The sequence below is a fragment of the Lycorma delicatula genome, chromosome 1, assembly GCF_047948215.1.
Source record: "Lycorma delicatula isolate Av1 chromosome 1, ASM4794821v1, whole genome shotgun sequence".
NCBI classification, from domain to species: Eukaryota; Metazoa; Arthropoda; class Insecta; order Hemiptera; family Fulgoridae; genus Lycorma; species Lycorma delicatula.
In genome coordinates, this window is record NC_134455.1 from 266,335,210 (window position 1) to 266,362,313 (window position 27,104).

General features: G+C 31.0%; 3 protein-coding genes across 3 annotated transcripts in view; 1 reads left to right on the plus strand and 2 right to left on the minus strand.

Moving 5' to 3' along the window:
* The window catches only part of LOC142318305 (ly6/PLAUR domain-containing protein 6-like), a 305,742-nt gene that overhangs the window by 157,477 nt on the left and 121,161 nt on the right, over positions 1-27,104 (plus strand). The gene's annotated exons all lie outside the window — the stretch shown is intronic.
* Positions 434-1,509, minus strand: LOC142318304 (uncharacterized). The gene is made up of 2 exons (XM_075354876.1): positions 910-1,509; positions 434-823 (listed from the first exon to the last, which is right to left on the minus strand). The coding sequence occupies exons 1-2, from the start codon at positions 1,370-1,372 to the stop codon at positions 819-821; spliced, it is 468 nt and encodes a 155-aa protein (XP_075210991.1). The 5' UTR covers positions 1,373-1,509; the 3' UTR covers positions 434-818.
* On the minus strand, positions 1,480-3,229 carry LOC142317824 (uncharacterized). The gene is made up of 4 exons (XM_075354374.1): positions 3,179-3,229; positions 2,775-3,065; positions 2,584-2,691; positions 1,480-1,512 (listed from the first exon to the last, which is right to left on the minus strand). Exons 2-4 carry the CDS (start codon positions 3,063-3,065, stop codon positions 1,480-1,482), a joined length of 432 nt encoding a protein of 143 aa, XP_075210489.1. The 5' UTR covers positions 3,179-3,229.

Sequence of the window (27,104 nt, forward strand, 5' to 3'; positions counted from 1 at the left end):
TTTAGTAATAACGATCTCAATTTTGAATTAAACCATTCTTTTCCATCATCGGTTTGAAAATGCTTCATTTTATGTTTATGAAATATGGGTTTAAGGACCATTACAACTTCATCTGCGTTTTTACTCTTCAATGGAAAAGCAAAAGCAAATTTTGAAAAACAATTTATAATTGTGAGAATATATTTATATCCCCTATTAAATCTTGAGTATTGTATCATCTCTACTAAGTCTGCTTGGTACAAATCGTCTATACCCTTAAGTTCAACAGACCTTGTCAAAAAATTTCTGCGAGCTTGCTTGTGAAGCTCTCTTGCTATCCCTTCTTTAACACTCATCATTTTATTATAAACTAAATTTAAATTGGATGTTTTTAACTTATATATTTAAGGTGAAAAATAAGGATAAAATAATAAAATTCTTTTCAATTTATAAATCTATTTATTCATTGGTTTTGATAACATATTATTTTACAAATAATAAACGAGATAAAATTCCCACTCAATTAATTTGTTTCGCAAAAATTCATATTCAATAACTGTCGGTATTTTCATTTTTACTACTTCTGTTTTATTACCGAAATATTTTCCTTTCTTTATTACTTCTAATCTTGATAAAGGGAAAGTTTTCTTCAAAATATTTATTAAATGATTTATCGATTTTATTCGACCTCCCGGTACAAATCCTATTATCCATGAATCGCTTGTGATATCAGATTCAGATTCGCAAGCTGTCTCGTCGGAAGAACTCTCTCCCATCATTGATAAATATTCTTCAGATGAAGACGAACCCATTATTTCTCCACAACACTCCGTCAGCAATTAACCTAGAACAAACAAATAGAAAATAATTATACAAATACTTATATATTACTGATAAACTTATAAAAATGTTTACTAAAATACAACACACCTTTCATTTTATTTTTCACCATTTTGCAATTATATGAAACTTTTTGATGCTCCTTAAACGGGTTATCATTATCCAACCACTCAAAAATTTCAAGACCACATTCGATACATGCCACAGAATCCATCACGCCGGTGAAATAAAATCCTGCTTCCAACAATAATTCAACCTTTGGAAAAAGCCTTGGCCAATTACTAAAAGTACTCATCATCAGGTCAATACAAACTATGCTATCTTTAAAAAATAAACAACAATTGAATAATTCTTCAGCAACACTACAAGTTTCATCATATGTTTTATGTGCAATTCCGCAATGAAATAAATTAGTTTCAGAGGTTATAGTCCAATTACATTCCTTACATGAAACGATTCCATCATTATCGAAGCGATTTAATCCACATTCTTTAATAATTCTGAATGGGAGTGTGTTTATCCTTTTGCTGAGCGCCGCAAACGGGACAAACATCTCCTAGATTTATTTTTCTGATTCCACTTTTGACAGCATATAGTCTTATATCAAATTCAATTTCTTCTAGTTCTTTTTTAAATATGTTCAGCCTCTCACAGTAGCTCTTAAGAATCTCTTTTTGCAACTGCGACATCAATCTTAAACAGAAACAAAAAAATATTAGAAACAGAAAATATTACGAACAAAAAATTAAAAAATTCCTTTCAATAAATTATTAACATACCTTTTTCACGAATGAATAATTATATTCTTCTTCTATGACTGTTGATTACTTCTTCTACAACAACTGATTCATTTGGTTGCAAAAAGGAAATATAATATACTATAACGTTAAAGACATTTATTAAATACTAAAATTAAAGTGTTACTTAAACTAACATAAGAATTAAAAACAATTATTTAATACTAAAAACAAAACTAGCATGTAATAGCTTCAGTCATTTCAATTTTTTATTTAAACTATTTTTCCACCTTTTGTTTCAATTACTAATTGTATTGGGCTTCTACAGAAAGGACATTTTTTTTCATCGACTATAGGTTTACTTTCGAGACGATCATTACATAATTTGCAGACGGAATGACCACACAAAACAAAAGTTACTTTTATTAAATTACTAAAGCAAATTTGACAAATATATTTTTCTTTTATCTCATCTTCTGATAAAGAATTTATTTCAATATCCCCCTCCTGGGTTTCGTCAAATTCATTTTCTTCATGTTTCACAATACATAATAATATATTAGATATATTATTGGAAAATGGATAAATAATATATTCTCCTTCTTCTATAATCGCTGATTCATTCGACTGCAAAAAGGAAAATATAATAAATCAATTTAAATTAAGCTTAGAAACATTTATTCAATGCTATAATTAAAGTATTACATAAATTACATTCGACAGGTACTTTTTTAAAATATAATAACTTACATCTAAAACATATTGGATGTGCACATGGAATAGTAATAAATTTAATTACATTTATTTTACAAAATTGGCATGTTATTGCTTCTCGATCGTTTAAAGCAATTGTTTCACTAAGTCTAATAGGAAAACTATTTTTATCAGGTTTCCTTTGCGATTTTGCAAAACCTTTATTTAACATTTTATGTAGAACAGAACCATTTTTTATTTTGTGCATAAATCCTCCACCTTTTATTAATAAAGAATTTTTTGTTGAACAAATCATTACTCCACAGTTGATTACCTCTTTCATCGGTATATTTTCAATATTTATTTTCATTTTATATTCTCCTTCTTCTTTTGCATTTAGACAACGCCTAAGTCCAAAATAAGCCTCTTGTTCATTATGAAACTGAAATTGAAAGAAAGACCTATTAGTTTATCTGTAAAACTAAAAATATATTTGTTTTTATCAAATAAAAAAATAATATTTGCCTTTGTAAATCTAACACGGTTTTCGAGGATGAATGATGTTGTTACTACTGTGCTTTCTTCACTTTCATTATTTTCAACATCAGCAGCAGCCTCTGCTATGAGGTTATCGTTGCCGTCATCTAATAAAGGATGATGTTGTTGGTCGTCGACTTCCCCATACACCAACCTTCGCGGTATTAATAACTGCAGCCGCTGATTAGGAGTTCCCTCTAATTCATCATCTTCTTGTAAAACATCATAAACAACCTGTTCTAATTGCGCATCATTTACTGGAAACATTTCTTCGGACATCTACAAAGAAATATTTTCATTGTACTCTAACAAAAATAACGAAAAATATATAACTTATAAGAAAAATAATAAAAAAATATGTAATAATATATTACTTCTAAGAAAAAACTTACTGTTTTATAAAGGTGACGAAAATATTGATATAATCCAATACAAAACGCCAGTTTTCCAATCTTAGCACCAATATGTTTTGAATTATTTAATTTTAATTAATCTGCAAAGAAAACAGTTGCATTACTATTTATTTTAATTTTGTGAACTAGATGTACAAGAATTGATTTTAAATACATAAACTGGAACAGAATTATTTTACATTTAAATATTGGCTGGAAAATAATACTTATTAAATAAATATGAAATAGAATTATATTTAAGCGAATAATTTTACATTTAAATATTATTTCACTTACCTCTTTAAATAAAGATGATAAAGATGATAATATAATAGTAGCAGCAAAACGTAACAGTAACAGCAAAACGTAGTATGAATCCGTTAAATTTTTGGCGGGTATTTATATGTATCGGCTATCATTATCATTGAGATAACTTTGAAAATAACAATGCTATCACCAATTGACGCAAATGCATTATCGGTTGACTTTCAAACTAGTAAACAAGGTTAATGCAAAGTCAGCAAGCACGTGTACATTTTTTTATGCCGAAGTAAGCACATTTTTTTTTTTTTTTTTTTTTTTTTTTTGATGACGTCATTGATTTTTTTTTTTTTTTTTTTTTTTTTTTTTGAAATTTTTTTTTTTTTTTTTTTTTTTTTTTTTTTTTTTGATGTCATTGATTTTTTTTGAATTTTTTTTTGAAATTTTTTTTTTTTTTTTTTTGAATTTTTTTTTTTTTTTTTTTTTTTTTTTTTTTTGAATTTTTTTTTTTTTTTTTTTTTTTTTTTTGAATTTTTTTTTTTTTTTTTCGGGTCAAAGGTCAATTTTTTTTTTTTTTTTTTTTTTTCGGTCAAAGGTCAATTTTTTTTTTTTTTTTTTTTTTTTTTGATGACGTCAGAGGGGGCGGGGGGCGGGGTGATGACGTCATTGATTTTTTTGATGACGTCATTGATGACGCTTGTCCCAGAACCGGCATTTTTACACTACTATTGCGATTGTGACAGAAACCACCTGTCTTTATAATGGCTAGCAGTGCAGCTGTGCATAAAACCGCCGGCATTACACCCGCCAAGGTAATCTTCGGAAGAGAGCTGAGGCTACCATGTGATTTGCTCTTCAGTTCACCGCCTGGGAAAAAGCAACCTTCAATGCAGTACGCAGCAGAATTGGTTATCACCTAACAGAAATACATCATTATGCCAAACAACACTTGAAGATGACCAGTGACCGCATGAAAGCAAGATACATACTACAGGCAAATTCATGTGGGTTTCAAGCACGAGATCGAGTCCTGCTCTACCGTCCATGTAAGATAATCGGAAAATGTTTGCAACTTCAGACCAATTTGGAAGGACCTTACACCGTATTGAGCAGAATCAATCACGTAGTCTACAAAATTTAGCGCAATCCAAGAATGAAGAAGATCGTCGTTCATGTGGATTGCCTGGCGACTTAATAGAAGGCTGTTTGGGACGAACTGCTTTAAGGAGGAGGCAGTATAACGGGTATTGAAGCTTGCAAAAAAAATAAAGTGAGAGAAAAGAAAGAAGAATCTATAAGGAATGACAAAGGAATTCTTTCTAAAGGGCTTACAGAAAAGCGTAGAAGGCGCGAACAGTAAAAATTATTACGCATGAACAATCAAAAGGACGGATTGGGTACTGGTTCTGCAGACTAGAAGGTATAAATACTGCCGGGGGCCAGCGGAGAGATAATTAGTAGTTTTGCAAGGTCGAGTTCTGTGCAGAGTGCGATAAAAGCGATAACAGTAAGTGTTTGAAAACGACGAGTATATAGTGCGTCACGGGTATTCCATTTTGGACAACGGTTGAAAAGAAGAAGGTGTTCGGCGAGTTTTTTGTGAACAGGAGTGAAAGTTACAGTATTCTATTTATTCATAAATTGTAGGATAGTTCTTTTGTAAACAGTAAAAGTAAATAATATTTGCAGAAAGTTAATCGTATGAATTTGAGATTTTTCTCTTGTTATGTTATTGTTAATCCAATATTATTTTCTATTATTCGTAATAAAGGTTTTAGTAAATTGGGCAGTATTTTGGTATTTATAATTTAATTAAAATTAAATCTATTTTTTTTTTTACTTGAAGTGCTATTTTATATATTATACACCTATTATTATTCTTACTTATTTTAAATATTTTATAGTAAGAAATTCTTTCGTGTGTTATCTCTCAATAAACTTGCGGAATCGTGAACACGTAATAATATTATACAGGATAGCAATATTTTATCTCATGTGGCTTATTTTTATTTAAACAAATGGTATGATTTGGCAAATATCTAAGTTTTACAGTAGTACGTTGCTGTAATCGAGAAATAATATCCAACAGAATGTTTTCAGTACAGAGATTTATTTTATGAAAAGTAATTTCAGAAACTACGCACCCGCATTACTGTTTGTTATGCTGCATAATAATTGTAGATCAGGATATAAGTAGTTTTTTTTCTTGTTATTTAACACAACTACTTTACAACAGAAATCTAACTGATCCATTGTGATTTATTTGTTTTAACTAAAACGTTTCAGTAATTTCAGTCAGTCGTTTAGCAATTTTAATGTATAAAATTTAAAGGAATGTTTCATCAAGCCACTTCATCATCATGACACGAGTATAATAAACAAGTGAAACGATTTATATTTAAAAATGATGAGATTTTGATTAAAACTTCAAAAATTAAGTACACTCGTCCATTTTGATTGATGATTCATGGACGGATACGGGTCACTCTTAATTTGCATGCAGTGTGTGAAACCCTTGAATTATTGTAGCAAGCTCTTATCGTATTATATTTCTTTCAACTGGAATGGTTTAATTACTCACTCAATGAAATATATTTTTCTATACAGTGAATAATTAATATATAATATTAAAATCGGGAATTGCTGGTATGTAATACTTGAAAAAAATTAGTTAAATTTATTGTTACTTCAGTTTAACTAATGAGGGATTTTTTACCTTGTAAGTTAAAACTATTTACTTTCTTTCCTTTACAAAATCTTATCGTAAATCGCTCTAAAAATGCTTCCTCTTTCATTAATTTTTTTGGAAATTTATTACAAATTTCTTGTTTCATGATTTAAAGTCGGAACAATTGAAATCTAACTTAATATTTATAATATTGCATCATATACATACAACAGAATAAATAAATTATGTGTTCAATCTAGAAATATTGAATATCCATGCTTACGTAAAATAGAAAGAAACACTTTATCCAAACATATTTTTATAGATTCTGCATGTGTACAAATGACCCCTATTACATAAATGTATTTATAATATGCCCAGACATTTATTATTATAAAAGTACATTCACTTTGAATGAGTGAGTAAGTCTGTACGCACGCGTGCGTCTGTGTATGTATGTATGAAAAATATAAAGCCGGATACTCCCCTACAACCAACCCTAAATTCCCGCCGGGATCCTACCAAACCTATTTTTCCACACGTTCCTCTAGAGAATCCTTTTAAACGTATTCAATTGTTTCCCTATGGAGGAATCCTAATTCGGTTTTTCCACATTTTCAGTCTAAAATGGAAAGAATTTGGCTTATTTTTACACTACAAATTTGTTGGATAGTGGTAATTATATGTTCTGAACATAATATTTATGTTTTCCCTCCTGATTTATATAAATTTTTCTTAGACTTCACGAAGTTATATCTTCTATTACCCAATTATAATTTTTTTTCTCTTCAGTCATTTGACTGGTTTGATGCAGCTCTCCAAGATTCCCTATCTAGTGCCAGTTCTTTCATTTCGGTATACCCCCTACATCCTACATCCCTAAAAATTTGTTTTACATATCCAAACGCTGCCTTCCTGCACATTTTTTCCCTTCTATCTGTCCCTCCAATATCAATGCGACTATTCCAGGATGCCTTAATATGTGGCCTGTAAGTCCGTCTCTTCTTTTAACTATATTTTTGCAAATGTTTCGTTTTTCATCATTTTGCCGCAACACCTCTTTATTTGTCACTTTATGTACCCATCTGAGTTTTAACATTCTCCTACGGAACCACATTTCAAAAGCTTCAAATCTTTTCTTCTCAGATACTCCGATCGTCCAAGTTTCACTTCCATATAAATCTATGCTCCAAACATATACTTTCAAAAATGTTTTCCTGAAGTTAAAATTAATTTTTCATGAAACAAAAATATATTTCTGATTGAAATCTCGTTCCGCCTGTGCTATTCGGTATTTTACATCCCTCCTGCTTCGTCAATCTTTAATAATTCTATTTCCCAAATAACAGAATTCTTCTACCTCCACAATCTTTTATCTTCCTATTTTTTTATTCAGTGGTCATCTACATTATTTCTACTACATTTCATTACTTTCGTTTTGTTCTTGTTTATTTTCGTGCGGTAGTTCTTGCGTAGGACTTCATCTATGCCATCCATTGTTTCTTCTAAATCGTTTTTTACTCTCAGCTAGAATTATTATATCATCAGCAAATAGTAGCATCTTTATGTCTTCACCTTGCTCTGTTACTCCGGTTGTAAATTGTTCTTTAACATCATTAACTGCTAGTTTTATGTAAAGATTAAAAAGTAACGGGGATAGGGAATATCCTCGGCAGACTCTTTTTTTTTTATTACGGCTTCTTTCTTATGTTCTTCGATTATTACTGTTGCAGTTTGATTCCTGCAAATATTACCAATTGTTCTTCTATCTCTATACTTGGACCCTAGATATTTTAATATGCTGAACATTTTATTCCAGTCTACGTTGTCAAATGCCTGTTCTAAGTCTATAAATGCTATGTATGTCGGTTTGTTTTTCTTTAATCCTCCTTCTAGTATTAATTAGAGCGTTAAAATTGCTTTCCTTGTCCCTATAGTTCTCTTGAAACCAAATTGATCTCCTCCAAACACTTCTTCCACTCTCCTCTCAATTCTTCTGTACACAATTCTAGTTTTAATGATTAGATTTGTAATGTGTGAGCAATTAAACTAACTCTTCTGTATTTTTCACATTTATCTTCTCCTGCTTTCTTTGGTATTATGACTCTTTTTGAAGTCTGACGGAAATTCCCCTTCTTCGTAAATATTACACACCAGTTTGTGTAATCTATTACTTCCTCACCAGCACTGGGCAGTAATTCTACAGGTGTGCCGACTACCACACGAGCCTTTCTAAAATGTTTAAATTAATTAAATGTTTAAATTTAATTTAAATGTTTAAATTAAAATGTTTTAATGCTCTATTAAATTCAGATATCATTGTTGTATCTCCCTTGTCATCCTCTTTGACTTCCTCTTCTTCCTCTATAACATCAGTTTCATATATTCCACCCACCTATCGACCTTTTCTTTATATTATAAATCGGGTACCATCTTTATATAATACATTAATAGATTTTATTTTATGTACTACAAGATTCTCCTTAACTTTCCTGTATTCTCCGTCTATTTTACCAATGATCATTTCTCTTTCCACTTCTGAACACTTTCCTTTAATCCACTTTTCTTTCGCTAGTTTGCACTTCCTATTTATAGTATTTCTTAACTGCCGATAGTTACCTTCTTCATCACTAGCATTCTTATACTTTCTACTTTCATACATCAGCTGCAATATATCCTCTGATAGCCACGGTTTTCTACCGGTTCTCTTTGTTCCACCTAAGTTCGAAGATTTAAGAATTGCCTTTTTAACATTCTCCCGTTCTTCTTCTGTATTTTCTACCTTATTGTTTTTATTTAGACCTATTGCGATGTCCTCTTAAAAAATCTTCTTTAGTTCCTCTTTCTCAAGCTTTTCTAAATTCCACAATTCATGTGACACCTTTTCTTCAGGGGTTTCAAGCCCAATGTACATTTCATTATCATTAAATTATCGTAGCTATTAATGTCTGCTTCAGGATATGCTTTGCAGTAGAGAAGTTGATTTCTAAATCTTTGTTTAACCATGTAACCATGATATAATTTATCTTGCAGTATCACCAGACTTTATCAATGTGTATATTCTTCTATTATGATTTTTAAACCGTGTGTTGGCAATTACTAAATTATGCTTTGTGAAAACTCAATAAGTTTGTCCCCTCTTTCGTTCCTTTCGCCCAGCGCGTATTCACCCATAATATCTCCTTCCTTGTCTTTTCCAGTGCTTGCATTCCAATTTCCAACTGTTATTAAATGTTCATCCCCTTTTACGTGTTTAATTACTTCGTCAATTTCTTCTTATACTCACTTTACCTCATCATCATCATCATGGGCACTTGTAGGCACATAGACGTTAACAATCGTTGTCGGCTTAGGATTTGATTTTATCCTTATTACAATGATTCTATCGCTAAGCTCTTTGAAATACCCTACTCTCTATCTTCTAATCTTCTTGTTCATTACGAAACCTACTCCTGCCTGCCCTTTATTTGACGCTGAGCTAATTATTCTAAAATCACCTGACCAAAAGTCTTTTCCTTTTCTCACCGAACTTCGCTAATTCCTATTACATCTACGTTTAACCTATCCATTTCCCTCTTTAAATTTTCTAACCTGCTAACCTTTTTTGACTTCTAACATTCCACGCTCCGACTCGTAGAATGTTATTTTTTCTGGTGACCACTTCCTTGTAGTCCCCACCCTGAGATCCGAACTGGGGACTAGTTTTCTTTTGGAATATTTTATCCAGGAAGTCACCTCCATCTTTGTTACATGAAAATACAGACAGCTGCATTTTCTTGGAAAAAAAAGAGCCGTAAATTTTCATTACTATCAGCTGTGCAGTACTCAGAAGATTGTGTTGATATGACCGTTTGAGTTCTCCTGAACTACGCCCTTAACAAATACTGAAAGAGCTGCTGCCTTCTTTCAGCAATTACGATTGTTAATTATCAATAAAATCTTTAATTCTCATTAATTAAAGAGTAAGATAGATGAGTAAGTGTGTGTGTGTGTGTGTGTGTGTGTGTGTGTGTGTGTGTGTGTGTGTGTGTGTGTGTGTGTGTGTGTGTGTGTGTGTGTGTGTGTGTGTGTGTGTGTGTGTGTGTGTGTGTGTGTGTGTGTGTGTGTGTGTAAGCGTGCGCGCATTTTAGGAGTTTTTTAATTTAAAATTATAAATTCTATATATTAAAAATTATAAAAATCTATTGAAGTTATTTTCATAAATTTTTAAAAACCTTTATTTTAAAATTTAAAAATTACATCAAAATGTTTTCTTGGTTTTCTTCAGGTTTGCGTGATCATGCTTAAGGCACAGAGAACAAAACAGTCTTTGTCATCATCTTAATTTCGACCTGATTGCAGTAGATATTCCGTTGTACTCATTACTGTTTCTGCTTTGTTCTGTATATAACATGTAGTACAATGAATTCAATGTATTCTAGTTCGTTTATTTTTCTAAGTTAGTTTCATTGAATTATTTATTTATACCGTTATTTACTGTTACTCGTCTCTTACATACCGCTTAATGGTACACAGTAGCAGAAACATAATATAAATTTCAAAATATGCCCAGTGACCAATCGGCATACAATAACACCAAGCTGTTCGGAGTGTGTTAATAACTAAAAGTATTTTTAAGGAAAAAAAGTGGCACGTATTCTGGACTATAAGCAGTTGTAACTTTATTCACTCTTAGTTCCAAAAGTTATAATTCTTCCCATGACATTTATGTATATTGAAATTAAAGTTTATAATTCCTAGCGTTTCTTAGTTGGATATGCTAACTTTCATTTACCAAAGATTTTGCTTAAAAATAGTCCACAATATTAAACAAAAATAAAATAAAAATAATCTTGCTAAAACAAAGTTGATATTTTATTAAAAAATTCGAGACATTACTCAGCCTGAAAATTTGTTACAAAACGAACATCTTTATAATCATCATAATATTATCCGGTTCTTAAAATAAATATAAACTTACTCTGTTTATAAAAGAATTTCATACTGTTAGAATTCCCAAAAGCGAAATAATAAATTCAGAATTAAAATTTTAAAAGAAAATTGTTATCGTTATCGATTGTCTTACGATTTGTAAAGGCCGTGCATTTTGATTTAACAGTTTCCCTACTCATATCATCTTTTTATTGTCTAATTAAACCATTTGACGTATTCCAGATGGTAGTTTTATTATTTTAAGTTAAATTTAATTATGGTATTTAATTTTGGTTTTATTTTGCTTTTAAAATACATCATAGGCTTTTTCCACGTATGTTGCGTGTTTGTATTACTGTTGTTTAGTTTTTAAATGAATTTTTTAATTTTTTTATTTCAATATTTATGTTTACTATAAAAACATTTTCCAGATGTGATAACGACAATTCTTTTGGGCCCAAGAAAAAAATTAAAGAGAATTGTATAAAAACAAAGGCCTCGTCGTCGAATTCCAAGGTATCGGAGGCCTTAGAGATGAAATCATCCGATCCTCTGCAGTAATTACAGGAGAAGCTTTTCTACAGGCAACGGACGATACCGGCTCAGATGCAACGTTCAGTACTCCATCAGAGTCGAGACTCAATGCATTCCCCGCTAAAGCTTGTGGGGTGGCTAAAATCCTCACCCGCTCACTTGAAAGCCTCCGTGATTTTTCGGGCTCCATTTTTGTTTTTCCTAAATTCTCTTTTTCTAATATTATTATCTCTATCTCATCTCAGTAGTCTGCATGGGGATTTTTGTATTTTCTTCTTTGACTTTACGCTCCTTCGCTATTCTGAGTTCACTGTACTTTGTTTTGGAATTGGCCGAAGACATTCCTGAAAGGAAACGAACTCTTTTGTGTAATAGCAGCTGTTTCCTTCTTCTATTCTGGGCTGCTCTTTCTTGTTGGGCGATTTCCAAGTTTGTCATTAACAATACGAACCGTACTCGCTAGTGCTGTTGCTAGCTCTGCAATTACATCCTTTGCTTTCAAAGAAGTTGCAGGAGTCGACGCAGCTGTACATACGACATTAAATTAGGCGATTTATTTTTGACGATTATCTTCGCTTCGAAGTAGCTCACCTTTTGGATTGTTACCTTACATCTTAACCTTAACCTATTGGATTGCTACCTCCTCTTTATAGATTGCACAGTTTCTCGATCTTGCTGAATAATCCCTGTGACAGTTGACGCAGATAGATGGATCTTTGTACAGGCCATCAGGATGCAGTGGTTCAACTCAAACATAGATCTGTTTCCTTATACAACGTGCTGCTTTGTGTCCGAACCTCTGATATCCAAAGCATCACAATGTTGTCAGAATGATCGGACAGAATGATCCATTTTGTGAAAGCCAGACTGTATATTTTCTGGGCACTTCGAATTGTTGAATGCCTACATATGGACGAGGAGGGTACAACTTTTCCGTTGCGTCAGGTGTTCAACCGCCAACATTCTATAACGCCTTTTTCATTCAGTTCTATGACGATTTCTTCCTCTGTGCAGTTAAGCAGTTCTTGAATACAAGTACCCCCTTCGAGGGATTCAGAATTCCGCGTGGGGAAACTGTTAGTGCCTAACAGTTCAATTTACTTCGCCTTCAGCAGCCGTGACGACTGTATATCTTTGAAAGTTTCGACTAACAATCCTACTGCAGTCTTCCTTACATTCTTTACCGGTCCTCCAGCAGTTTCCATGATGTCTAGGGTTATCACCAATGGACTTTACAAAAATTTCCTTCACTTCTCATGATAATAAACTTTTTGGTGTAACTACGTTTTCTTTCGGTCGAAACTTGGCCGATTGGTCTTCTCAATATTCGTAAATTCTACTCTATTCCTCCTCTTTACCTGCAAAGACAGAGGCTCTCCAAGACGCGGGTTATTTCGTGAACCCTTTCACATGGAAAGTGTGGAAGTAGACATATCCATAACATGCAGTGTTTCCAGTCAATATGTCGCAAGGTGCAAAGGAGAGACTCTGGGCATGCCCCAGGTCATTTTCCTGTCTGTATTCCCCCAGTCAGCCGCCTCTCACACCCGGGCCGGGAAGTCAAATATTACTATCCCACGATACCGACATCCAAGGGCTCGCAGGTTGCAGTAAGGGCTCCGATACCCATACCCACGGGTCAACTCAACAAGAACGTTGAGCACTTCCCGTTTGCACTCCGCCCATCGTAGGCAAAAGAGATCGCGTTCATGCCTTCCGACCCCGCAGCAAACAGCAAAGCCGCAGCCGGGAACCCCCAATCCTTTGTTATAATTTGTTATATGGTAGCAGAATTCATATCAAAACACTTCACTAATTGTATAGTGTATTTTGAAAAAGGAATATTTTATAAAGTCTTCATCATTCTTCACTTACTAAGAACAATTTTTTCCAAAATTTTAAAATTTAATTTAAATGAAAAACGGCAGTTTGGTCTTTTTACAACAATGTTGTTAAAAATAATGCACAACTATACTAACAAAATATTACAATTTATTAAATAGATAAACTAATTTTTTCTGAACTTACATTCTGAGTATGAGGAAGTATGCTTCCAGAATATCTTTTCTGATTCACTGTCAAGTTTTTACTTTGGAGTTGTTGCAAGTTACAATATTATTAATAGCGGTCATCTTAAATAGGTTGGGAAAATCGTTTAATGTATGAACAAATAGTATAATTAATGTGAGAGTTTTCTGTCAATTTATATGTTGATTATGTAAAGTTTAATGTGCTTTTAGATTTAATATCGCAGGAGTGTGTAGAGTTCGTGGTTTTAACCTAGTTCTATATAATATCGGTGTTGCGGTATGTAAAATTTGTATCTTTGTATGTAAATCCATATTCTATGAGGTAATTTGTAAATGTTAACTTTGTTGGTGTTAAACAACCAACATACAGATATTGTTTAAAATGTAATAAAAGCACTGTAGGTTTAAAAACAGTTAACTACCTCCTTTCAAGAAAATAATTAAACTGTTTGTGTTTGTAGTAATGGGTTGACCTCACTGCTATACCCCTGAAACAAGTAATAATTATACTGTAATTATCAGCTCAAAAATTGTGTTAGTTTTTGTACAATCCATAATGCAATTAGATCTGTTTTAATTCACCATTATTCTCTGTATCCATATATAGTTTAAATACCATGAAAAGATGTCTAGTATTCAAGAAATGTATTTCTTATTGATTCCCTTCAAAAAATAATTATACTTTAAAATACTGATGAATATTCATAAATAATTTCTTTGCAATCTCCATGGTGGAGTGGTAGCATCTAAGCCTTTCATCCGGAGGTCCTGGGTTTCAATCTCGGTCAGGAATGACATTTTTCACCATCTAAAAAAAATAAAAAATTCACATAGATAGAATTATTTATTAAGTCAATCATTTTTTCAGTACACTAAGTCTATAACATAAATATCTGATTCAAAAGCACATTCCTAAATATTAATTGAAATAGATTTAAAAAAAAGATATATAAATATCTTTATGTAAAATACCTAGGCTTTACAATTGACTCACAAGTTGGGATGATCACATAAATAAAATTTGTTGTAGACTCAAATACTTAATATTTAAATTCAATAAAATAAACAAAGGTTCTAGAATATGTAGGTTAATTTACTTTGCATATGCTCAGTCGGTATTACTACATGGCATAATGGCATGGGGTGGTGCTGCAAATGTACTTTAATAAAGTTTTTATAAAATAAAAGTACATTAAATTTTACAGTACATTAATTAATAGTATATATTAGTAAGTGTGTATACGTTGCATTAAAAGCCTGAGGAAACCCAGGCTTTACTCTATTAGACAATTTATTTCAAGAATCCCTATTTAAAAATCAGGCAAAAAAAAAATATATATATATATTTTATGGATAATTGAACATCTATTTTTATTTATACATAAGAGTAAATTCTTAATATATATATTAAGCATTTACTATATATATTGATTAGTCCCGACTTCATTTCCTCTTTTCTTGTAATATCGAGATGTTTATTTCTTTCTATAAATGTAAACAGACTTGTTATTTTGTTACTGCCATGGTTACCAGCTGTTTGTACTTAATTGTGATAATATGCATTAAAATTAGTATTTTTTTTTTTATATATCAAACAACACACATCACACTCACAATAACACTTATAAAGGTTAATAAAGAATTTACTCAAAATGGCTACTTGTACATTAAATTGATATCTGTGAGTTAGTGCTTTGGTGAAAAATAATGTAAAAAAATTCTGTTATGTGAATCCTCATATATATATAAAGAATTTACTCTTATGTATAAATAAAAGTAGATGTTCATTTATCCCTATTACACTCTACAACCATTGTCTAATACTTTTCTAAATACTCATACTGACTTAAATGTATGTAGAAGACAATACAAATATATCTTGGAAAAATTAATAAATAAGGTTGCTCATAATTTTATATAAGGGAAATCTCACCAGAAAGGTCATTAAATATATGAATTATGTCTATAGATGTTTTTAATTTTTTATTTAATTAAAAAGTTTAAATAGTCTTTGGTTCTTACAATCTGTTTTGATGTGACTTAGTTATCAGGTACGCTTTCTATAATTATACATATAATATGTATCTATAAGTTACAATTTTTATGTTGTGTTTATAAGCTAAAATGATACTGTTTATTTTGTCAATACTAATGCTGTAGTTATTTGACAGAAAGATTATTCTTAATGTTATTTTCTAGTGTCTATATTAGTATGTTGTTATAATATTTGTAATATATAATAATTTAATCTGCTCAAAATATAATAGCTCATAACCTGCGCACAGGATTTTCCTTTGCAGGTATTAGTTTTCAGTATGTATATGTTATCTTACTCTATTGTAATTTATAAGTAAGGAAATAAATTCTTAATCATTATTACACAGGTCAACAAAAAAAAAAATAATTTGGAACTGAGTTAAAGGTAGAAGTACTTTTTTAAGCTGAATCTTAAAATGAAATAAGTTTTTCTTCATCACCCTCAGATTTTTAGTTATGACCCTTTAAAATATTGAAAAACTTCTTAAATAATAGAAATAAAATAATAATTACAATTAAAATGCATACCTTTACATTTCAGACATTTACATTTATCTTAATTTCTTTTTTCTTATTTTTCTTTTGTGTCCAGTGAAGTCTTCTCTTTTTATCATCCATCAGTAGTCACTCATCATAGATTCATCCCATCTGCCTTTGTAACATTACACCTGCAATATACCTTGGTGGGATCTTACTCCTTGTTTGTCGCTGATATAACCCAAGTTTAAAGGGAAAAAGTCCCAATGAGAATGTAAAAAATGAATTTTCAATTGCATTCTGCTGCCTAAATTTGTTTAGTTCACTAAGAGTTCATTTATAAGCTGATCATGATTACGTTTTTGTTTCCAAGAAAACCAGTAACATCATCTTTGAATGGCTTCCATGCTGCTAGTTCTTTAGCCTTCAGTTTGTTGTCAAATATATTTTCACAAATTAATATTCTTATTTGTGGCGCAATGAATATTCCCTCTCTTAATATGGCTTAACTTAATCGTGAAAAAATCTCAGCTAAATATTTAAAGCCATCTCCATCTTTATCTAATGCTTACCGAAAATTCATCAGACCTAGTTTTATGTGTAGAGGTGATAAAATAATACAATCTGCTTCAACAATGGAAATATTGACAACATTTTCCTTTCCTGGGGTAAACTGATTTTTTCTTGTCAATCTTTAAGTGCATAGTGTTTATCTGTAGCCGGACTATCTCACAAACACATATATTTTGTAAAGCTACTCTGGAGACCGAGAACAAGTTCTATCACTTTCAGGTCAGCAATGACTCACCATGAGTGTTCATCATACTTATATAGCTTTTAAAATTTTTGACATACTTTCATATGTTTCTTTCATTCTTACAGCATGTACTACCAGTATAGAAAAAAACTTATTCGAGTTATGCAACAACACTTTTTTCTTTCTTTTTCCTGTTTAACCTCCGGTAACTACCGTTTAGATAATTCTTCAGAGGATGAATGAGGATGATATGTATGAATGTAAATGAAGTGTAGTCTTGTACATTCTCAGTTCGACCATTCCTGAGATGTGTGGTTAATTGAAACCCAACCACCACCAAAGAACATCGGTATCCACGATCTAGTATTCAAATCCGTGTAAAAATAACTAGCTTTACTAGGACTTGAACGCTGTAACTCTCGACTTCCAAATTAGCTGATTTGGGAAGACGCGTTAACCCTCACTAGACCAACCCGGTGGGTTATGCAACAACACTGCCTTTAAGCTTCATTTTCATGAGTCTGTAAATAAATGACAATCATTAATAACAGATTCAATATCCAGTTCAGACATTAACCCCCTAACGTCATTGCAGGAACAAATTAAACCTTGTTTAAGAATTTTGTTATTTGGGAAGTAGAATTACTAAAGATAGACGAAGCAGAAACAATATAAAATGCCGAATAGCACAGGCGAAACGGGCCTTCAGTCAGAAATATAATTCGTTTACATCAAAAATTAATTTAAACGTCAGGAAAAGGTTTTTGAAAGTATGTGTTTGGAGCGTAGCTTTATATGAAAGTGAAACTTGGACGATCAAAGTACCTGAAAAAAAAAGATTAGAAGTTTTTGAAATGCGGTGATGTAGAGAATGTTAAAAATCTGATGGGTAAATAAAATGACAAATGATGAGGTGTTGCGGCAAATAGATGAAGAAAGAAGCATTTGGAAAAATATAGCTAAAAAAAGAGACAGACTTATAGGCCACATAGTAAGGCATTCTGGAATAGTCACTTTAATATTGGAAGGACAGGTAGAAGGAAAAGGTTGTGCAGGCAGGCAATTTTTGGAGTATGTAAAACAAATTGTTAGGGATGTAGGATGTAAGGGATATACCGAAATGAAAGGACTAGCATTAGATAGGGAGTCTTGGAGAGCTGCATCAAACCATTCAAATGACTGAAGACAAAAAAAAAAAATAATTTCATCGAAATAATAATTTATTTCATTTTATCTTATTTTTAGATATTTGTTCTAATATTTAAATAAAAAGAATTTATAGATTATTTTCTAGAGAAGAGTAATATATTTCTTTATTTACAAAAAAAACTTTCATGAATTTAGACTAGTAATTTAGACATGTTTATAATATTAAAAAAAAAATATAGTTTTTAATGCATGTACTTCAACAGCATTTTAAAATCTGATGTGGACACCACATGAATTGCTTGTACGCCTATTAAATTACACCTACACATTTTTTTACAATAAAAAGTATATAAAATTTTATTTCATGTAAAACTTATGATAATTTTTCCTTTTTTTATAACTGAATTTATATTTATTGCTATTTTTCGAGATTAATAATTATTTTTAATAGTTAATTATTTTTCGAGATTAATAATTCAATATAATGAAATTAAAAAAAAATTTTAAAAAAATATGTATATGAAGTCAGATTCGAAGTGCCTTCTTATAAGATTCAAATATTTCATTAATTAAAGTTTTATTTTGGTATATAACTCTGGAACCAATGAAAATACCACGAGGACGTTTGTTTTTATTACTACAATTAAGAAAAAGTCCAAAATCCAAATGTTTCAAAATTTAAACCCCGTTTTATTTAGAGGTCTGACTGTATTATTTTTCGGCCCAGTCGATTGCAATCAAAAGGAGAGGTGCACAACTAGATGTTACAACAGTGCTAAATACAACATTTCAACATACTACGGCTAATCGTTTTTTAGTTATACGAGACACATACATACGTACGTACCGACGTCACGCCGAAACTAGTCAAAATGGATTAAGGGGTGGTCAAAACGTATATTGCAATACTAAAACCTTGAAAATCTAAAACCAAAATTATTCGTGATTACAATACTTTATTTATTTCGTACAAGGAAGTAATAAGATTTTAAGGTCCTTAAAATTGTATGATAATTAACAATCTTCTATAAGTATTTTTTTTTGTATGATATTGTTTATAAGGAAATACAAAATTAAATATTTGAGAAGTATAACATTTACTTCTCAAATATTTAAACTTCTCAAATCATCCAATAAACTGATGATTTGTTTTGCCTACATTTCTTCAAAGAGTACAGTAAGTCAGTACTTACTGTATCATCATCCAAAACAATTAAAATAATGCCTGAGCACTTGAATAAATTATTTTGCCATAAGAACTAACGTACGCACGCTTTTGAAATTAGTTTTCTTCGAAAAATTCCTGGATGCAGGGAATGTATTTGCTTATTTGCTCATCGATCATCCTACAATTATGAAATCCCCTTATTTGTTATTTTATAATAATTTCTAGAACTCGTTTTTAAAATTAACTAATAATATTCCAATATTTTGCCCAAAACTGACTGCGGAAAATGTGACAGCTGCGTAAGATTTACTCTTGATGTGGTAAAGTATCATTTATAAACTGAATTTCCTTCTGCAATAAATTACTTTTCAATGTACTTATATTTTATTCTTACTACGTGACCCACATAAATTTGAAAGATAATGCCAGATAGAGACTAACCTGGTCTGTAAACCTTCATCTATGTATTTTATGATACACAGAAAACCACTTCTTGGTTACTTTATAACTATTTTTATTGTTAATGCTATGAAAAATATCTCATTATAATAATGTTGTTAATTATTTTGTATTAATTATTCGACAAATGAAGAATAAACAACGATAAAATAAGTTATATTTTATGATAAAAAATTATAACCAAATTATTTAGGGATAATTAAAAAAACATATATATATATGTTTATATATATGTTTATATATATATATGTTTATATATATATATATATATATATATGTTTATATATATATATGTTTATATATATATATATATATATATTATACTACACAGTATATAAGATATACTATAAATACACACAGTATAGTATACCACATATATGTGTTAAACAACGTTCCTTCTCTGATTTACATTTTAAAATCAGCATGCAAAATATAATGTAAATTTATTAATATCATTTACTACCAATTATTATTATTTATTATTACCGATTTAATGTAGCTTTCGTATTTACCTGTAACTTACCAGTTACTTAAAACTGACCATTTAAATATAGACTTATTTAAGTGGTAAATGATAAATAACATCCTCGAGATAAGAAAATCATAATGTAACCGATAAATTATTAGACGGAAGCAATTAAGTAGTCTGTTAGAGATTCTTGACCTCTAGCTGCCCATCTTATTTTATAGATTCTCTTGTGCTTAAAATATGAATTCATTATTCTTATATTGTTAAACCCTGCAAAGTCCCTTAACTATTCAGTCCATTATGATGTACACTTCCCTTGCCGTTCGAACTAACTATCCCTTCCAATGGTATATTTCTATATGAGCATTAAGATCTCCTATTACACACAATCCTTTTTATTACATTGGTCCAGTGTGTTCTGCAGTTTATCATAAAATAACTTCGTTTTGTCTGTTTTCCCTTGTTCCTGAGCACATAGACAAACAAAGGATATATATCTTCTGTATTCTGCATCCTAGTAGGTTAATCCTATCATTTATCCTTTTATCCAAATGTATCTGCCTTTTCCACTTCTTATTAACCACTATTGCCACTCCTGATTTAAATTTAATTTAATTTTGTGAAAGTAAGCTATAAATTAATGTAAAATAATCAACCATTTTCATTTCCGTTATTAATTCTATATCTACTCTGTTTTCTAGTAGAGCTCTATCCAATAAATCAACTTCAATAAATCAGTTATTCCCATGACATTCCATGTACCTACGTGTAGTATATCCACTATTTCAATTTTTTGATTTTTATGACATATCTGATTATTTACCATTGATTATGGTCTTTTTCTAAAGCTTGTGTATGTTTGCCAGTAATTTTATTAATGGCTGTATTACGAGCACTAGGCAGATTAAACTTGATGGTAGACTGCTACCTTACTGCCTACAAGCATACAGGGCAATTTATTAGAGATGCCGTTTTAGGCTCTTACACCCACTCTGCCGTTGGGAAATCCTCTTTCGCCTTCGGGGCCATTGACCATTCATGACTCAATGGATGAGGACTATTTCGACCAAATTTTGAAAGACATTGTTTCGTTCTATCCATTGAGTGATGAGTTGTTTTTGAAAATGAATTATTTGCGTAGGTTTATTTCACTTGTTACTAAGAGATTGTTCTTTTGCTTCTTTTGTATTAAGATTAATAAAGAATTTTTTTATTTTATGTTAGGTAATTTTAGTCACTATTGCAATTATTTATTTAAATAATCGAAACGTTACTGTTAATTAGTCAAGGTTAACGAGCGAAGGTTAAGTTTGGTTAGATTATATTTATAAAAGAAATAAATGGTAATATTGGATTATTGGGTTATTTCTCCAACCTGGTTATTATTGCTACTTTGAGTAATTTCCAGGTGAAAAACTTGCAAATTTCTGGGGGGGGGGGAAGAAAAAGTACCTGTCTTTTCTGATCGAAAGTTGATTTCTACAATCAAAAATGCGTTTCTCCGCCGAAATTGACATTGATAATTAAATTTCACGAGTGAATTGGATAAAAAAAAACCATTGCCAGGAAAGTATTACAACTTTGTTGTCAGCTCTTTTGGAAGAATAGAAAAAATCGACGGAAGAAGTACATTCATACTTGTTGAAAAGTAAGATAAACCTCTAAAAACCTTCTTCTAAACATATTAGTAATATCAGTACATTTTTATGTATATGGAAATAAATTAAATTAATACTATGTTTTCCAGTAGTATAAAATTTACACGTTTTTCCTTCTTTAATTTTAATTAAAAATTATTATTTAATTAAAATTTTATAGCTGGGTTTTGCGCAGGTAAATTTATTACCTCGATTTAAAAAGTAATTTATTTTTTCATACCATTTACATTTATAAGGTTGTAAATTTACAATACTTCCGGTAAAAAATTAGTTGATTTTTAAAATAACACTAAAAGAACGGCAGGGAGAAAAACATAATTTAAAAAAAAAGCGCGTACCTTATTTCACTGCTTCATCAAAAATCGTAATTCTTAATTGCCTCCTCTATGAATCATGAGACCTTGCCGTTGGTGAGGGGGCTTGAGTGCTCAGGGATACAGAGTAGCTGGACCGAAGGTGCAACCATATCGGAGAGGTATCTGTTGAGAGCCAGACTAAGGAATGATTCCTGAAAGAGGGCAGCAGCTCTTTCAGTAGTTGTTAGGGGCGTGAGTCACAATGACTTAAACGGCCGTATCAACATCACTCAGTCCTCTGAGTACTGCGCAGCTGAAAGCAATGGAAAACTACAGCTGCTTTTTTTCCAAGAAAATGTGGCTCTCTGCATTTTCACATAGCAACAATGGAGGCGCCTTCCTTGGTAAAATATTCCGGAGGTAAAATAGTCCCCCGTTCGGATCTCCGGGTGGGGACTACTAAGGAAGGGGTCACCAGAAAATTAAAAAATAACATTCTACGAGTCGGAGCGTGGAATGTTAGAATCTTAAAAAAGGTTGGTAGGCTAGAAAATTTAAAAAGGGAAATGGATAGGGTGAATGTGGATATAGTAGGAATTAGTGAGGTTCGGTGGGAAGAGGAAGGCGACTTTTGGTCAGGTGATTTTAGAGTAATTAACTCAGCGTCAAATAATGGGCAGGCAGGAGTAGGTTTCGTGATGAACAAGAAGATAGGGAGGAGAGTGGAGTATTTCAAAACACATAGCGATAGAATCATTGTAATAAGGATAAAATCAAAACCTAAACCGACAACGATTGTTAACGTTTATATGCCTACAAGCGCCCATGATGATGATGAGGTAGAGTGTGTATACGAAGAGATTGATGAAGCAATTAAACACGTAAAGGGAGATGAAAATTTAATAATAGTTGGAGATTGGAATGCAAGCATTGGAAAAGGCAAGGAAGGAAATATAGTGGGTGAATACGGGCTGGGCAAAAGGAATGAAAGAGGGGACCGACTTATAGAGTTTTGCACGAAGTATAATTTAGTAATTGCCAACACCCAATTTAAAAATCATAATAGAAGAATATACACTTGGAAAAAGCCAGGCGATACTGGAAGGTATCAGATAGATTATATCATGGTTAAGCAAAGATTTAGAAATCAACTCGTTGACTGCAAAACTTACCCTGGAGCAGACATTGATAGCGACCATAATTTGGTGATAATGAAATGTAGATTGGGGTTTAAAAACCTGAAGAAAAGTTGTCAGATGAATCGGTGGAATTTAGAGAAGCTTGAGGAAGAGGAGGTAAAGAAGATTTTTGAGGAGGACATCGCAAGAGGTCTGAGTAAAAAAGATATGGTAGAAAATGTAGAAGAAGAATGGGAGAATGTTAAAAAGGAAATTCTTAAATCAGCAGAAGCAAACTTAGGCGGAATAAAGAGAACTGGTAGAAAACCTTGGGTTTCAGACGATATATTGCAGCTGATGGATGAACGTAGAAAATATAAGAATGCTAATGATGAAGAAAGTAAAAGGAACTATCGGCAATTAAGAAATGCTATAAATAGGAAATGCAAACTGGCGAAAGAAGAGTGGATTAAAGAAAAGTGTTCAGAAGTGGAAAGAGAAATGAACATTGGTAAAATTGACGGAGCATACAGGAAAGTTAAGGAAAATTTTGGGGTACATAAATTAAAATCTAATAATGTGTTAAACAAAGATGGTACACCAATATATAATACGAAAGGTAAAGTCGATAGATGGGTGGAATATATTGAAGAGTTATACGGAGGAAATGAATTAGAAAATGGTGTTATAGAGGAAGAAGAGGAAGTTGAGGAGGATGAAATGGGAGAAACAATACTGAGATCTGAATTTAAGAGAGCATTAAAAGATTTAAATGGCAGAAAGGCTCCTGGAATAGACGGAATACCTGTAGAATTACTGCGCAGTGCAGGTGAGGAAGCGATTGATAGATTATACAAACTGGTGTGTAATATTTATGAAAAAGGGGAATTTCCGTCAGACTTCAAAAAAAGTGTTATAGTTATGATACCAAAGAAAGCAGGGGCAGATAAATGTGAAGAATACAGAACAATTAGTTTAACTAGTCATGCATCAAAAATCTTAACTAGAATTTTATACAGAAGAATTGAGAGGAGAGTGGAAGAAGTGTTAGGAGAAGACCAATTTGGTTTCAGGAAAAGTATAGGGACAAGGGAAGCAATTTTAGGCCTCAGATTAATAGTAGAAGGAAGATTAAAGAAAAACAAACCAACATACTTGGCGTTTATAGACCTAGAAAAGGCTTTCGATAACGTAGATTGGAATAAAATGTTCAGCATGTTAAAAAAATTAGGGTTCAAATACAGAGATAGAAGAACAATTGCTAACATGTACAGGAACCAAACAGCAACAATAACAATTGAAGAACATAAGAAAGAAGCCCTAATAAGAAAGGGAGTCCGACAAGGATGTTCCCTATCTACGTTACTTTTTAATCTTTACATGGAACTAGCAGTTAATGATGTTAAAGAACAATTTAGATTCGGAGTAACAGTACAAGGTGAAAAGATAAAGATGCTACGATTTGCTGATGATATAGTAATTCTAGCCGAGAGTAAAAAGGATTTAGAAGAAACAATGAACGGCATAGATGAAGTCCTACGCAAGAACTATCGCATGAAAATAAACAAGAACAAAACAAAAGTAATGAAATGTAGTAGAAATAACAAAGATGGACCACTGAATGTGAAAATAGGAGGAGAAAAGATTATGGAGGTAGAAGAATTTTGTTATTTGGGAAGTAAAATTACTAAAGATGGACGAAGCAGGAGCGATATAAAATGCCGAATAGCACAAGCTAAACGAGCCTTCAGTAAGAAATATAATTTGTTTACATCAAAAATTAATTTAAATCTCAGGAAAAGATTTTTGAAAGTGTATGTTTGGAGTGTCGCTTTATATGGAAGTGAAACTTGGACAATCGGAGTATCTGAGAAGAAAAGATTAGAAGCTTTTGAAATGTGGTGCTATAGGAGAATGTTAAAAATCAGATGGGTGGATAAAGTGACAAATGAAGAGGTATTGCGGCAAATAGATGAAGAAAGAAGGATTTGGAAGAATATAGTTAAAAGAAGAGACAGACTTATAGGCCACATACTAAGGCATCCTGGAATAGTCGCTTTAATATTGGAAGGACAGGTAGAAGGGAAAAATTGTGTAGGCAGGCCACGTTTGGAGTATGTAAAACAAATTGTTGGGGATGTAGGATGTAGAGGGTATACTGAAATGAAGCGACTAGCACTGGATAGGGAATCTTGGAGAGCTGCATCAAACCAGTCAAATGACTGAAGACAAAAAAAAAAAAAAAAAAAAAAAAAAAAAAAATTGCATTATTCTTCTTTTTTAATACACGAGTATGTAAAGTTATACTATAAAAAATTAAGAGCAAAATCTAGTATCACTTCAACGAAATAAATTATATTTTTATAAAAAAAAAAAAAAAAAAATAATAATAATAAATCTGCAAATTATAAAACCAATATCCCATGATTTTTGCTTACAGAAGTACGAAATAAGCAGTAAACAGTAATAGAACTAAAGTTATAAACTTGAAATTTATTATAAAAAAATTAACATAAAACCTCCGTGATGTTAGGTGAGAACTAAGAAAATGGAATTAAGATTAATCAAATAAATTTATCCATTTATATATAAAATTCATAAATTTATTTATATTGACACAAAAAGTCAGTAAAAAAAAAAATTAACCAAAGTCACTAAAATACTTTTTTAATTGCTTTATTTTATATTTTTATATCTTAGTTATTTGTTTTTCTAACGAGGAATGTGAAATCACTTTCCAATTAGGTAAACATACTAAAATACCAATACTTATTTTACCACATTAAAAATTCATGAAGTTACGAGCAGCAAAATATTAATCAAGTTACGAAATCGATTCGAATTATTTTGAACCCTTCACCATTAAGACCAGATAAAAATTGTTATGGAAAATATTAAAATATGCGTACTTAATGTATTTTTTTTACTTTTATAAGTTTTATCGAAAATAATGCATTATTATTCTTTTTGTGTAGTTAAAACAGTTCTTTTTGTTATTTGTGACAAATGTGAGCTATCAGACAAAATATGACATAAAATATGCTCTTGTGAATTATATCTTGTTTTTCGTTAAAATTAAACTTCACAATATTTGGTAAAAATGAAAATTTCAGTATTAAAATATTTTATCTTACGAAGCAGTGGTTTTAAAAAAGATTTCAGACACAAGTTTTATTTACATTATTATTTTTTTTCCCAGCGCGTTTTTACTCCCTGTCTACAGTTGTTTTCTATTCCCTGTCAACGGTTTTCTTCTTTTTTTAAAAAATAAAAGTACTAATGTGACGCTCTCTTGCTTGTCATATATGAACAAGGAATTCTTTTCTCAAAGGAATTTTTGCAGGGGTACATTATACAATTTAAAAAATGTGATGCTTCTTAAAGTACCATTTGATTATGCATATATAATCTAATATAAAGAAATAATTTAATATAAAAATTTAATTATTATATAATAATATATAATTTTATTTTATAGAATAATATATGTGTATATATAATTTTTTGAAAGGTAAACCTTCCTGATTTTTTACAATCGATAAATAAACCAAGCCCTTCAGAACGCTTATTTTAGATTCTTCAAGAGTTGATGGAACTGATTAAAACTGGCTTAATTTAAATAATATTAACTGAAATGTTTATGTTTAGTATGAAAAGAATTTTCATAAAAAAATTTCACATAATGAATTTGAGAAACACATCTTTAAAAAATTTTGATGTGGCCACCACATGACTTCCTTGTACGCTTACGAAATTATATATACACATTTTGCGCTGCACTTCATTTAAACTTATTTCATTTGAAAGTGAAATAATATCTTCCAATTCTTTAAAGTGGACAGTTACACAATTGCATTGTGGTGGACATCACATTAAATCACATTTTTTTGTGTGTCCGTATCAGCACTTTATATTAGTTGATATATAAATTTTG

Bases quoted from the DNA above. Each gene is read 5' to 3' on its own strand.
- LOC142317824 (XM_075354374.1), bottom strand. From the start codon at position 3,065: ATGTCCGAAGAAATGTTTCCAGTAAATGATGCGCAATTAGAACAGGTT. The intron at 2,692-2,774 runs GCAAATATTATT...TTTCAATTTCAG, and splicing joins ACCGTGTTAGATTTACAAAG to TTTCATAATGAACAAGAGGC. The intron at 1,513-2,583 runs GTAATCAACTGT...TTTCTGTTTAAG, and splicing joins AAAATATACCGATGAAAGAG to ATTGATGTCGCAGTTGCAAA.
- LOC142318304 (XM_075354876.1), bottom strand. From the start codon at position 1,372: ATGTTTGTCCCGTTTGCGGCGCTCAGCAAAAGGATAAACACACTCCCA.